Source organism: Cladophialophora yegresii (assembly GCF_000585515.1).
Source record: "Cladophialophora yegresii CBS 114405 chromosome Unknown aczIN-supercont1.2, whole genome shotgun sequence".
Lineage (NCBI taxonomy): Eukaryota > Fungi > Ascomycota > Eurotiomycetes > Chaetothyriales > Herpotrichiellaceae > Cladophialophora > Cladophialophora yegresii.
The window spans coordinates 2,641,550-2,653,911 of record NW_006913046.1 but is presented as its reverse complement, the minus strand read 5'-3'; the positions used below and the strand labels follow the sequence as shown (position 1 = coordinate 2,653,911).

At 54.7% G+C, this 12,362-nt stretch overlaps 6 protein-coding genes across 6 annotated transcripts; 2 read left to right on the top strand and 4 right to left on the bottom strand.

Annotated features, from left to right (window-relative positions):
* Nucleotides 1-291: 291 nt before the first annotated feature.
* A1O7_02888 (uncharacterized protein) lies at nucleotides 292-2,226 on the bottom strand (the record flags this gene model as incomplete). Its single annotated transcript, XM_007756916.1, has 3 exons — nucleotides 292-433; nucleotides 490-1,380; nucleotides 1,436-2,226. The coding sequence occupies 3 exons, from the start codon at nucleotides 2,224-2,226 to the stop codon at nucleotides 292-294; spliced, it is 1,824 nt and encodes a 607-aa protein (XP_007755106.1).
* An 808-nt stretch (nucleotides 2,227-3,034) lies between these two features.
* Nucleotides 3,035-3,574, top strand: A1O7_02887 (uncharacterized protein; the record flags this gene model as incomplete). The annotated part of the gene is made up of 1 exon (XM_007756915.1): nucleotides 3,035-3,574. The coding sequence occupies one exon, from the start codon at nucleotides 3,035-3,037 to the stop codon at nucleotides 3,572-3,574; it is 540 nt and encodes a 179-aa protein (XP_007755105.1).
* Nucleotides 3,575-5,288: 1,714 nt separating this feature from the next.
* A1O7_02885 (uncharacterized protein) lies at nucleotides 5,289-5,528 on the bottom strand (the record flags this gene model as incomplete). The annotated part of the gene is made up of 1 exon (XM_007756914.1): nucleotides 5,289-5,528. The coding sequence occupies one exon, from the start codon at nucleotides 5,526-5,528 to the stop codon at nucleotides 5,289-5,291; it is 240 nt and encodes a 79-aa protein (XP_007755104.1).
* Nucleotides 5,529-5,903: 375 nt separating this feature from the next.
* On the bottom strand, nucleotides 5,904-6,793 carry A1O7_02884 (uncharacterized protein; the record flags this gene model as incomplete). Its single annotated transcript, XM_007756913.1, has 2 exons — nucleotides 5,904-6,509; nucleotides 6,572-6,793. 2 exons carry the CDS (start codon nucleotides 6,791-6,793, stop codon nucleotides 5,904-5,906), a joined length of 828 nt encoding a protein of 275 aa, XP_007755103.1.
* An 836-nt stretch (nucleotides 6,794-7,629) lies between these two features.
* Nucleotides 7,630-9,666, top strand: A1O7_02883 (uncharacterized protein; the record flags this gene model as incomplete). Its single annotated transcript, XM_007756912.1, has 4 exons — nucleotides 7,630-7,755; nucleotides 7,822-8,249; nucleotides 8,312-9,145; nucleotides 9,192-9,666. The coding sequence occupies 4 exons, from the start codon at nucleotides 7,630-7,632 to the stop codon at nucleotides 9,664-9,666; spliced, it is 1,863 nt and encodes a 620-aa protein (XP_007755102.1).
* A 272-nt stretch (nucleotides 9,667-9,938) lies between these two features.
* A1O7_02882 (uncharacterized protein) lies at nucleotides 9,939-11,669 on the bottom strand (the record flags this gene model as incomplete). The annotated part of the gene is made up of 3 exons (XM_007756911.1): nucleotides 9,939-10,173; nucleotides 10,223-11,235; nucleotides 11,316-11,669. The coding sequence occupies 3 exons, from the start codon at nucleotides 11,667-11,669 to the stop codon at nucleotides 9,939-9,941; spliced, it is 1,602 nt and encodes a 533-aa protein (XP_007755101.1).
* Nucleotides 11,670-12,362: the final 693 nt, after the last annotated feature.

Here is a 12,362-nt window from a genome sequence, read left to right as displayed (position 1 = left end):
GGTACCTGCATCTTTCTCTAGTAGTCTCTAGTGCAGACTTCCTGAATGCGTGCGTGCGTGTGTCCATGCTTGCAACCATCTGTGGAGAAAGCATTCAGGTTCTGCTGCTTCGGACATTGTTGTCTACATAACTACTAATCCCGCTGCACGAGACCATGCAGACGCCGGAACATCTCCATATATACAATCATGCGCACCCAAGCCTTCCTATATCTCTGTAACGCCAACCGCAAGCAGCCACACCCTGCTAAATATGTCATTAAATGCAACGGAGAGACAGCCAGCCGCTTGTTATGATCGGCCGAGAACCTTCTTCAAGACCTCCCCTAGTTTTGCCTCACAGTCATCCCGCAGATCCATCGACCTCCAGGCGACGAATCGATCGGGTCTGACAAGGATACATCCGTCTTCTTCAACCTCTCGCCTTCGCTCCCTGTCAAGAATGTGTTAGTAGGGGCCTTCGATGCACAGCACAGCAGAGAGCCTTACCAATCGCGATAAACATCAATCCACTCTTGTCCCCAGCCGATGGTATGTGTGCTGATCTCGATCCCAAGCTCCTTGCCTAGCTTTTCCGCTGCCTCGATCCACTTTTTACCACCAATGCCGGTGATGAGCGAGAACCTCCCATGGCCAGCGAGATCAATTGTCGAGGTATGGTTCTTGATCGGCATGGTCTTGTTCAGCCATGCATGCGGTAGTCGATGACCCGGATAGGTGCTGACTTTATGGTGCAGGATTGGGTCCTCCGGCCACTCGGGTTTCGGCGTGCCAGCCTTTATTTCATCATCTAGGTAGACGGCCGCGGAGTCGTATCTGTGGTTCATCTCCACGCCGATGCCGTGAAACTCGTGAGCGGTGCCCTCGATGGCCGCATTGACCCGTTTCCTCCGCTCTCGAGCTTCGGGCGATGCTGATTTAAGGCTGTTGAAGATCTTCATCCTCTTCTCCACGGTTTCTTCCATCAACCCCATCTCCCTCCACACGGGGACGTGGTCCCGAATGCCCTGGTTTGCGCGGGTGATCACACCTAGACCAACGGGTTGTCGTTCGTGGCTGAATGTCTCCAGGATCGAGGACGAAGCCATGCCTCGTTGGACGTACTTGATTTTCCATGCCAGGTTGAAGGCATCCTGCACACAGGTGTTCGATCCAAGACCATTGAAGGGTGGGTGTCTGTGCACGGCGTCTCCCAGACAGAAAACGTTGCCTTCGGAGTAGTATTCGGCAACGATCTCGTTAATGTACCATTTTGAAATATCCAGGATCTCCAGCGGAAGATCGTCTCGGCCGACGATTTCTTTGCATCTCTGCACGTATTGTTCGTGAGTGGGCTCCTTCCATTCCGTGCCAGGCTTGGGGAAGAGGATAAACATCCACCTATGGACGGTGCTTAGTGAGATATTCCGTTCGGACTCGACAGCTGTTGACTTACTCATTCCATGGCTTCACCATTCTAATCAGACCACTCCAAGCAAAGTCGGGATATTCCCGTTCAGGTTGGAATACCCAATGCAGGTTTCCCTTTCTGGCTTCGACGTATTCGCTCAGATCCACCTTGACCAAGACGTTGATGGCCAGACCCTGGCCGGGTTTCTTGTTCAGAGGGATCTTCAGTTCGCGGATGACTTGACTTCTTGCACCATCACATCCGAAGAGATATTGTGAGCGAATGAAATACTCGGTCTGGGTCAAATCATCACGCACTCGGCTGAGGATCTTGCCATCATCTTCCTTTTTGAAGTCGACGATGCTGGTTCGGAACCTGACATCCCACCCTTGGGATGACGCTCTTTGGACCAGAATGGGCTCAAATGTGGTTTGGGGAAGGTCGACATGATGGCAAGGGGTTGCTGCTTCATACTCCCCGTGGCGCTTCGGATCATTGCCCCACGAATAGATGCGGCCATACTCCTCCCCGGTCATGTCGTGGCACCAGCGGGTGTGAATCATGCAGTCACCCTCCACTGCCTGGTCCAAACATGTCTGCTCTAAGTCGATGTCTCTGAGACATTCAAAGGCGGCGGGGTTAGTGATATGTGCCCTGGGTGTTTGGGACGTCGTCGGTGCTGCAGAGATCATGATGCCCGTCATGGAGTAGGGTGGGTGTGATAGAAAGCATGCCAGCGAGCCACCTGCTGGTCCGGCCCCGAGAATGAGGAATGGCGTTTCCACAACCTTCGACCTGATCTCGGGAACGCCATTAGTAACCACTGGACCAGACATGTTGTGGAACGTGATGGGATACGAAATCAAGGTGCTCTGGGAGTGAGACGTAGACGGTAGGTGTTGTTTTGAAAGAAAACCTTGATGTTGCCGTCGACCTATTGTGCATATATACTCATTCGATCAGGTCACGAAGTCCCCTCGGGAAAACCCCCCATTTCCCCGGATCCATAGCATTGCACGGTGCGGGAGGTGGGGAGACTGTGCTGGCCACGTCGGCCAATAGTCGCACTGCTGTATGGTTTTCGGCGAGCTTGGGCTTTCCCTGTGCGTCTCCGGAACTAAGCGAGGTAGGATGATGCATGCTTAGGGTGCTTGCCTTCGTGGTTGACCGTCTGGCAACGGGTCGGAAAGGGTCGAGGGAGCCAATCTGCTAAGAGGATCAATCACATAGTGCTCGCAAAGACTACCGTAATCGCCTCCGAGGGCTGGATCCAAGTGGCTGTTTTGATACTTCCGAGGTTCTACTCCGTATGCTGGCGGCGGTTGGCGGAAAGCACAGCTTCCGGCCCCCGGTGAACCTCTTCTTTCCCGCAATGACCGCTGAGGCGCCGGGAATCGAATGACATCACTGTCACCTTACACCTACCTAGATACCTCGCACCTGCCTCAGGTCTGCGCCGTTCCGCTCCATCTCTTACCGGTCTATACCTAGGTACTTTGGTAGACTGCGATAACCGCCCACAATCAGTTGCTTCACGGCATTGGTCACCGACCCTCTCGAGTTCCCTTGACAGTGAGACACAGTTGACTTCCTGGATCTCACCTCCACAGTCCAATTCCCTCGACCACCTACACCATCGCAACCATGATCCTTCGACCTCTCGTACGCTCCTCCTATGCTTTGCCCTCGATCGCCAGGTCTATACCAGCTCCGATATCTCGGACAGCCTTGAGGCGCCCTCTTCTCGTAGCTTTCGGCCTGACAGCTTCCCTCCCTTTCATCCAACCTTCCTCCATCATCCGCCTCGACTCGTCGCCCTCCTCTCCTTCCGCGGCAGAGTTCAGCAGCTCGCCATACTCACATTCACGCAACGCTAAGACACCGCTCACACGAGATGGCAGGTCCATCAATCCCGCTGCCGTCAAGCAAATCAGTCTGGGCTCCATCTTAGGCTTGGGCCTGGGACTGGTCGTCTCCGCCTTCTCAACGAGCCTCACATTGTTGATTGGGTTGGGCATCGTGGGATGGCAACTGGCGGCGCGAAGAGGATATAACTTGATCCCGGTGGATCGACTCCAGAGATATTTCACGAACATCAATTTGCGAAGTGCCATCAATGACAACCTAGCGTTTAAGATCAGCTTTGGCTTGATGTTTGCACTCTCTGCGTTTGGCGAGTTTTGAGGTCGGTCATGGCAGAAAGGCAACTCAAGTCTGATCAGAGTTCATGTGGTGATACCCTGGGTCGACTGCGGCTGACCTCTCGAGCTGTCTATCTACTGCAACACGACATGTTACTCAATCATGCCACGCCACTTTTGAAACCACTGGGCCTCCTTCGCATTCACAATCACCGTTTATTCTCGATATCGGCAAGATGATTAATCTGGCCACATACCAGCTCTTGGCTCTCTGACGCCTTTTGCGCTTTCGAACTACTTTACGTCCCCTTCAATCGACCCTCCGTTAGCCACTGGGACACTTGTACATACGGATCACTGTGTCGATGGAGTAGCACATGGTTTTGATTTAGGGAAGAGTAATGGGTTGGCGAGTGTTCCGGTGGCGCCTTTTCGGTGCAGGGACTGTCCTACGCTACTCGGTGGATGTCCTGGGCAACATTGATTATCTGGGAAATTCAGATGGATCCATCTGTCATCTCAACTGATCTTTCAATACCGGAAGGTAAAGTATCAAAGTGTGGCCGTAGCTTCCAGTAATCGCACAGAAGAGCAGCTGCCCTCGGCCAATTTGCACCCGTGCTATCTCGCCATGCCTCTTACTCGTACCCTATGCTTTCACCATCACTAGCCCCAAACCCATGCGGTGTTTCTTGAATGTGGGAGAAATGATGAGGAAGAAAGTAGACTGAAACTTTTTGAAGACATCGTCAAGAGGATCATTATTCCCACCCCAAACGCGGAGGTCACACGCAGGGCTTCGTACACCTCTGGCACCGTCATATTCTGTTCGTTCCTAGTGTAGAGAAAGCAATCTCCTGACCGGCATGGTGAAGCTGTCCGTGAACCAAAAATACTGCTGCCTTAAAGGCGTTCTCGTAATTTGGTTTTCCCCTCCAAACCCCCCCCCCCCCTCTCCTCTCTCCACCCAAATTTAGATTTTACTTAGATACTGTATGATCTAACTCTAGTGGCTTACTGTGTACCTCTCAGAGGAGGGGCTGAGAGTGTATGTATGCAAAAAAAGCTCAAAAAATGGGCGCAATCCAGGGTTCGAACCTGGGGCCTCTCGCATTTATGCTTAGAGTAAGCCCTACTTTATGGATGTTAGACTTGCGCGCATCGCCTGGGACCTTCCTGGGGTGTTTCTTACAGCGAGAATCATACCACTAGACCAATTGCGCTTGAAAACCGTGTAGAGTTGGTGTTGCTGCGATTTGATTGAGTTTTACCAGACCCAAATCTATATACATGAAGCAAAATTTAAGTCGACGACGAGCTCCCCACGCTTAACCTTATTATGCCTAGCGCCAAAATAGCTCTTCCGGCTACCACTGTGCCATCTAGTGATCACAGATTGCTACCTAGGTAATATCCAAGTCCAATAGATCTTGTGCCTGCGTAAGTGTTGTCAACGTCCTTACCACTTCTTCCTTTTTCTGGCCCGGCGGGAATACAGACGCCAAGTGTTCCAACCTAACGCTTATGTTTCGCCATTTCAGCTTCTTCTCGTACTGGAGGAGTGTATCTTGTGTCGCTGGTACGGATTCTTCCTTCGTCGACGGTACTGATTCTTCGTCCACTAATCTTTAACCGACACCTTCCAAGATGTATCTCAGCGGGTACGGCAAGGTATCAGTGGCCTGCCTAGGATCTTGGTGAGTACTGCCCGGGGCGAATACATGGGTCAGGCGTCCTTACACAGGAGTCCGAAAATCTTAGATGACTTGCCTAGCAAAAGGCCAGGCGCGATCATTATTGACCATGCCGAGGAACTTGCTGGCCGTCTCCTTCTCCTTTAGTTCATCCCAGTCAGCCTGGCTGGCCGGATCTGACTTGAGGTATCTTATGTAGTCCACGACGAGAATGATGAACCAGGCTCGACCTCTTTCGGTGTTGAGGTCATCGAACCGTGACAGGTCTTTCATTCGTCCTGCGTCAAACTTTAGGGTCGCCATGTTCTACGCTTTGTCAGTAAAATCTGCAGGGATCAACACTATCAGACTTACACTGTTGGATCGCGGAGTGGGACTATAAATGTGGTGTGAGACCGCCACCCAGCGACTTCAGAGTGCGACCCGTCGTCTTTTCTAGACACAATTGCGTAGAGAGAACGTTATGTACCACCAACCAGAGCCAGCGGAATTTCAGCCAGTACTCACTGCTCTAACCCGGGAAGACCGACGGCGCCATGCAGCCCACGTTCCCCATTAGACATCTCGTGCTCCTTGGTCAATTTATCCGTCACTACTGGAACCTTTACCCTTCAATCTGTGGCGCCACCAGGCCACTCCGGACAGACCGGGGACGCTTCTACAGCCCGTCACACCTCGTCACCGCTCTCCCCCCTCTAAAGTCTCGTTCTCCTTGGTCGCCGCTGCAAATAACCTCCCAACCAATATCCCATATGTCGTGACACATTCCTCTCCAGTTGATGGCCCGTCTCTGTACAAGGCGTCCAGCGCATGCAGGATTCCTCGGCCACCCGCGACCCTCCACCTGCCGAAAGCACCCCACGTCGACTCCTCTCCTATCCAGACACATCTCTGCGGCCATGCCCTCCCCGACTGGCGCCTGAAACGTCTTTCGCAGAGTGCGTGCATGTCTCTCGAGCGGAAGACGTAAGGTTTTGGACTGAGGTACACCGTCACCGGAGCTGCACTCAAACCATCAAGCTGAGGCCTCTCCAGTTGAACGTGTTGAAGTTCCACGTCAAAGGGTAGTACAGGAATTGCATCGTCGACCCATCCGTATACACTGACCAGGCGATGCAGACGTCCTTCGGGCTTCAGCAACTTCCACTCCGCTTGTTCTGCCTCGGTCCACTCGTGCGGCAGGTAGAACAACGCCGGAAGTGATCTCCAGGCTTTGTATGCGTGAAAGTTTTCCCGTTCGCCCCTTGTTTTGGCCCATCTCGGTGGGAGGTGGAAAATGAAGATCTACAAGTATTCCACTCGTGAGCCCTGGAGCCTCTCCTTCGAATGCTGAGGCGGTGGCCTACCTTCCCCTGACCGTCGTCGCAGCACAACTCCGTTAGAGCTAACGCGACGCGTGCCGCCACGTCCAGGTGATTATTGTACAGGTCTACACCGACCGACACCCAGGCGTTTCGAGGACGGATGTTTCCCTCGCTGTCCTCGTCGTAGAACCTCACATCCGGTGTCATCTTTCGCAACAGGTTGGCGTCCGTCTTTTCCACTTTCGCCGTATTGTTTCTCGCCATTCTGTGCTGGGTGGAGTTTCGGTCGGCACAGATGTTGCCCAAACTGCCTTTTGAGAGCGGGCATTCTTGATTTTGTTGTGGCGAAGGGGGGAAGATATGTCTTCGAGCACTCTCCTCCTCGTTCGACGAAACTAGTCAGCGTCTGCCTGTCGACCCACGTCGGGTGCTGCCACGGGGACGAGCGCCGCTTGGTCGCAGGTGGCATTGTCCTGCTTTCTGCGAGTTGGCAACGAGTATTGGCTCTCGTCGTCTGGTCACATGGGACCGGCCCGGATGCATATGACTTCTGCGTCAAAGCGGTGGTCTGCTGCATTCAGAAGGCACTTAATAACTCAGACGCGAATCTAGGCCTTTTGTTGCCCCGGGTTCTGCTTAGAAGAGTCTGGTCGTCGGTTGGGGGTCTGTGCCGTCCACAAAGTACGACGGCACATGCGAGACTGACCCGGCCATAATGGCCGCGTGCGCCCAAAAAGAGACCAGACCTGCTTACTTTGACAAATAGCAGGCCGGTGGTACAGAGACGCACGACACGGTCCCCGACATGACGTTGTGGTGCCCTTTCTCGCGAAACGGCATGTTTGACATGTCGAATCGGTGACGGAGCCCAGGTTGGGTGAATTTTTCTCACACAAAGAGGTGTCTGGCCCCTGTGTGCTCACCGCTGCGCGGAACCCCAGGGTCGTGTACACTCAATAGCCCTTTCTTCGGCCTCGGTGGATCACCCGCCTTATCCAACATCAGTCTTAATCGTTGCTGCTCAGCAAGACGCGAGGAGATCTCTGCAACCGTCGGCGTTAAAAAGCCCACCGTGGGTTTTTATCGTGCCATTCTCGACCATGGGGGCCACTCTGGATGAGATCCGCAACCTTGTCCAAGGCGAGCTCATCAGGATCCGCAACTCGAACGGCGCAGTCTTCGAAGCAGACTGCAGTGCCATCTTGGGAAGAGGGCTCCCGGAGTTCGTGCGTGGTGCTGAGGGAGCCACTGCTGATGCGGGTCTCCTCGTACAGTGATGGGGTGACACACAGCCAGAGGAGCGCCTGGCGAGAGTCCTGGAGTCAGAGAAAGCCGTTGAGCTTGAACCTCGAACGCTCGTGGCGGTCGATTTCAAGACGATCATGCCGTGTCTCAGTAAAATGGAAAACAACGACGGTTGCTACTACTACCAGATCAACTGCTCGCGGGAGCAGAAAGAGAGCTGCGCGGCTTTTATCGTATGTAGCCCCGCCTCACCACATCTGGTCGCGGTGATCCCTCTATACTATCTGGAAAAGAGTGGGCGGGGTCTGGTTGGTAAAGCAGAACCGACCGCCTTCATAAGCAGGAAAATCCCCTTTTTCGGCGAAACAATCGAGCCGTATCCTCTCGAATGGACTCCTTTCGTGATGCCCGTGGACTTTGTCGACAAGTCCCTTGACCTACTCGGGCAGTTCGCCTCAGGCAAGATTACGAGTTGGTAAGCGGTTCTTTCGCTCACATCACGCCGTGCGTACCTTTCTCGCTAACGAAACGTTACAGGAAAAACCCTTACAACGGAATCGTCTTCAGCAAGTGTCCTAAGCCGACCCTGTCCGACACCCGTATACTTCTACCTCCAGCCAATTCGGCTCTCACGGACTATTCCTTTCTCGAGCACCTCCGACGCGCCTTCCTGGCGCACGGAGGTGACTATCGTGTGGACACGCCGCGAATACGTGCATCGGGCGGAGACCTTGTGGTAACACACATCCCCTCCCGCGCACGCGCCATGTTGGAGGTCAAGCGAAGACTACTGCGGTTTCTCGACGACGAGACCATCGTGCACGAGGCCTATCGTGTGAACCGACAAGACCGGGGGTGCATCTTCACTCCTTTCACCGCTTGGGATTTGTTTTTGAGCACCGCCAATTCGGGAGATAGAGCAGTCCTATTATCTCGGGATGATTTACCTCTCGATTGGTTCCATGAACGGCCGGACTCCACGACACGCACAGGGAAGTTCACGGAAGAGTTCCTCAAGCGGCATACAGTCCGAGGTATCAAAGCCGCCGGCCAGCGGCCGGCCGACACCCATGCACAAGAGGGACTTGTAGACCAGATGGTCGTCCTCTTTGATCGATTCCGAGAGGAAGGAAAGTTCTGTGCGCGCACGACCACAGACGCGCTGAAGACCTTGCCTAACAAGGACGATAAAGGGCTCGGAGATGCGTCTCTTCTCACGGACGGCAGGAAGCCAGAAGTACAGATCACCCTCCCCTCAAGGTCAGGACGCGAAGGAGACCAGGAAGGACCAGGACGTACGAGGGTCCTCTTCAAGCGCCGAATGTATCCGTCGCAGCAGGCCGCCATGCTCAACAGGGTTTGTGCTGAAAAGTGAGTACATGTTGTCCGACTCACCTGGCGTTCTAACGAAGGACAGTGGAAACTATGCCGTCCACGAACTCGGTCTGCACCCGTCAGCGACGCACGTCTTCGCGCTCGGACGGGCAAACAGCATCGTCGAGCTACATCCCGATACGCCCATGATCTACCTAAACTTCGCACAAGTTGACATGCTCCAATTTCGTCCACATGATAAGAGGAGGCCGTCGGCACTATTCGCCGCGACTCATGGAGAATCCAAGTCCATCTACATCCTGAACCCTGTCCCGAATGACCTCGACGAGCGGCCGCACAACTATTTCGTCCTCCCTTCCGAAGCCTTAGCGACCGAGCGCCGACGTAAGGTGAACGACGGGCAGTTAAACCCGCGACAACGTGATGCGAAGAAGCGACCGGCCAGGCGCGCCACGCCAATCACCCTCAGGCACCGCGAACCACTTCTTGTCTATCGGGTGGCGAGAAGCGGTCTGGAAGCGTCTTTACTCCGGATTTTTCAGCAGCGACTTAATTAGGAATGTTTACTCCTAGGCGACACAGAGACAGGCTTAGGCACCCAGATCCGGGTCCCGGAGTATATTCAGACCCAGCGTGCTGTCATATCTGAATACATCACGCTAATAAATGGGGAATGCAAGCGCCCAGCGACACCAGAAGGACGACCGCCGACTTGGTTGCGGTTGCAAAGCAGGTGGAAGTCGGGTCTCGAGCCTTGAGACACAAGCTGCTGGGGCATAAACGTGCCACGGACCGCCGCCAATCTCCCGTAACCCCCGAATGAGTTGTCTTATCCAAAGATGTCTTCCTGCGTCGGGGACCTGCGACCGTGGTCGCGTCGCCTCGCATCCTCAGACTGAAACTCTGGGTGTACTTGCTCGAACGGTCTGATAAGCAGGCTTCGAACATTCGCCGCCAGCCGATTGGCACTCGAGTTCGCGACCTTACTCTTCAGGCCTATCCGGTGTAGGTGAGAGAACGCTTCGTCGTGGGCCTTTCCCGACGCCGTGTACTTGTTTTTCAAGCTGCTTCCGGTCAGTGACAGCGGGGGCAAGGTGGCACAGGTCGACTCACAAATCCGGTGTCAAGTGACCGTCGAGGTAAAACAGGCAGCCTGGCCCAAACTCTTCGCAGAGGGCACTCAGCTTACTGCCATGAATGCTCCACTCGTTCACGTCGCCCAAGGCGACGTTCGCATCGACACCTTCGTACTCCAAGACGGCCCCGAGGTATTCCTGGAGGTCTCGATGCATGTTTCGCCCGACCCGGCCGGAGCCAGAAGGACGAATCAGCTTCACCAGGTCGAAGTACATGATCATGACAAAGCCCCACCGGAGGGTGTCTTTTTGGCGACGGTCCTGTAGGCTCAAGGTGTACGCGTAGCGAGAGCTGAACGCATTGCCACGGTCCGCGGAACTGATGCTGGTGCTGATCTCGTCGTCGAGGGTGTCGATGTCGAGCAGGAATATGGCCGCGTCGTCGCCGTACACGTCGAGATGCTCTCGAACAGCTTCCGGCAAACAGAGGTCAGAGGATTTGAGTCTCAAAAACCGCGACCAGGAGCTCGGGCCCGCATCGTTGGCGGTGGTCGGGGCGATGTGCGGACGCTTGGGTGATCTCGTATCGCGCTGACCGCGTGACCGGCTCCCAGCTCTCGGCTCGGATTCTGGCGACTCCTCGTCTCGGCTACTAATGTCTTCTAGTTCGTCGTCCGTGTCACCTGGCGATCCTTGTTCTCGAGGACGCTTGCCCAGACCTTTACCGTTAGTCCGGGGGAGATGGAAGCTGGCACCAGCACGGCTAGGGCTGCACCGAACCTCCACAGATGGTCGACCCATGCTCTGCGTGCACCGTGAATAACCATCCACGTCCTCTCTTGTTAACTCAACGCTGGGAGCGATGCTTCCATCTTCTTGGCCACTGAGTTCGGCGTCATGGCCACTCCCTTCTGCCCCTCTTTGCGCCTCCTCCGTCTGTCCATCCTCTGCCTCGGTCCGACCGTCTTCAGACGGTTCCCCCGTCGAAGAATCTGCGTCGCGGTCCACGTCCGTCTCGGCGGATGTCCTCAAGTTGAAGTGGCGGCTCAGCTGAAGCAATGCGAGTCTTCTTTCAGGTGTCAGACCGGCTGACGGCATTGACAGGAGTAGATTCATGTGCTGCAGCATACGTTGTTAGCAAGACGAGACCTGTTGACCAGATAATTCCCGTCATGTTGGGCGACTCCACGGGCAGGCTCCAGCCACTCGACGCGCTCGCCCGTGAATTGCTCGAACGTGGGCTTCAGCTTGGTGGCGTGCAGGTGGAAGTCGTGCACGGTGCCGATGCGCAGAAATGCTGTTCCCCGGCCAGCCGGAACTGACGCGGTAACATGAGAGTGCCGCACACGGGAGCAGAAATAGTTGGTCATGTTGGTTTCCGGTGGCAATCGTCTCGGACTGGTTGTTAGGCCGTGAGTTTCTCGCCGGCCCGCGTGCATGCTTCCAAGTGCGTTGCCGGCGATGATAAAGTTGGAGGCGAACATGGGACGAATGGATCTTGTGGTCGTCGCTACAGTAGACACAAGAAAACTGTCCACTCCACGAGCCCTGGGGCCTTTTAGTGGCCTTGGTCACACAATTTCTTGGTCGGTCAAAGCGCGCGAGAGCAATAACCCCCGAACAGAAGAGAAAAGTCGTTCTTCCTCGCAAAAAGTAGCGCGTGCAACTTGAGCATACTCGGTGATGGGAGATTGAACTTACAAAGACCAGCTGGACGGGACGGCACCACAGAAACACGTCGCGGTAGCTTCATCACCCTGGGTTCCAGCCATCGTCGGCACCGCCAGCCAGAGGGAAGTAGGGATTTGGAGTCATCAGAAGAGAGGCAGCCATGATGCGAGTTGTTTTTTCGTTTTTCTTTGCAACAATACAAAGATTCTGCAACTCTCTCGCGCAGTGATTAAGGCCCCCCTTCCTTTGAACGTAGCTCTATATACGTCAAAACACCCAGAACAGGACCGCCAAGTCGGTGACATCATCAGTAGTAGTACCAAAGACGGGACACTAGAGAAGCAGACACGGCAGGGGTAGCTGATGAGCTCCCAGCTGATGGTTGGACGATCCGCCAACGGTGGCGGCCAGTCCCATGGGGTGTAGCGATTTAGGAGGGTTCATCCTGGGGCTGGCGATGCCGCTTGACGGATGCAGGGCTTTGTCTGGGCAACCTCGAAATCCAT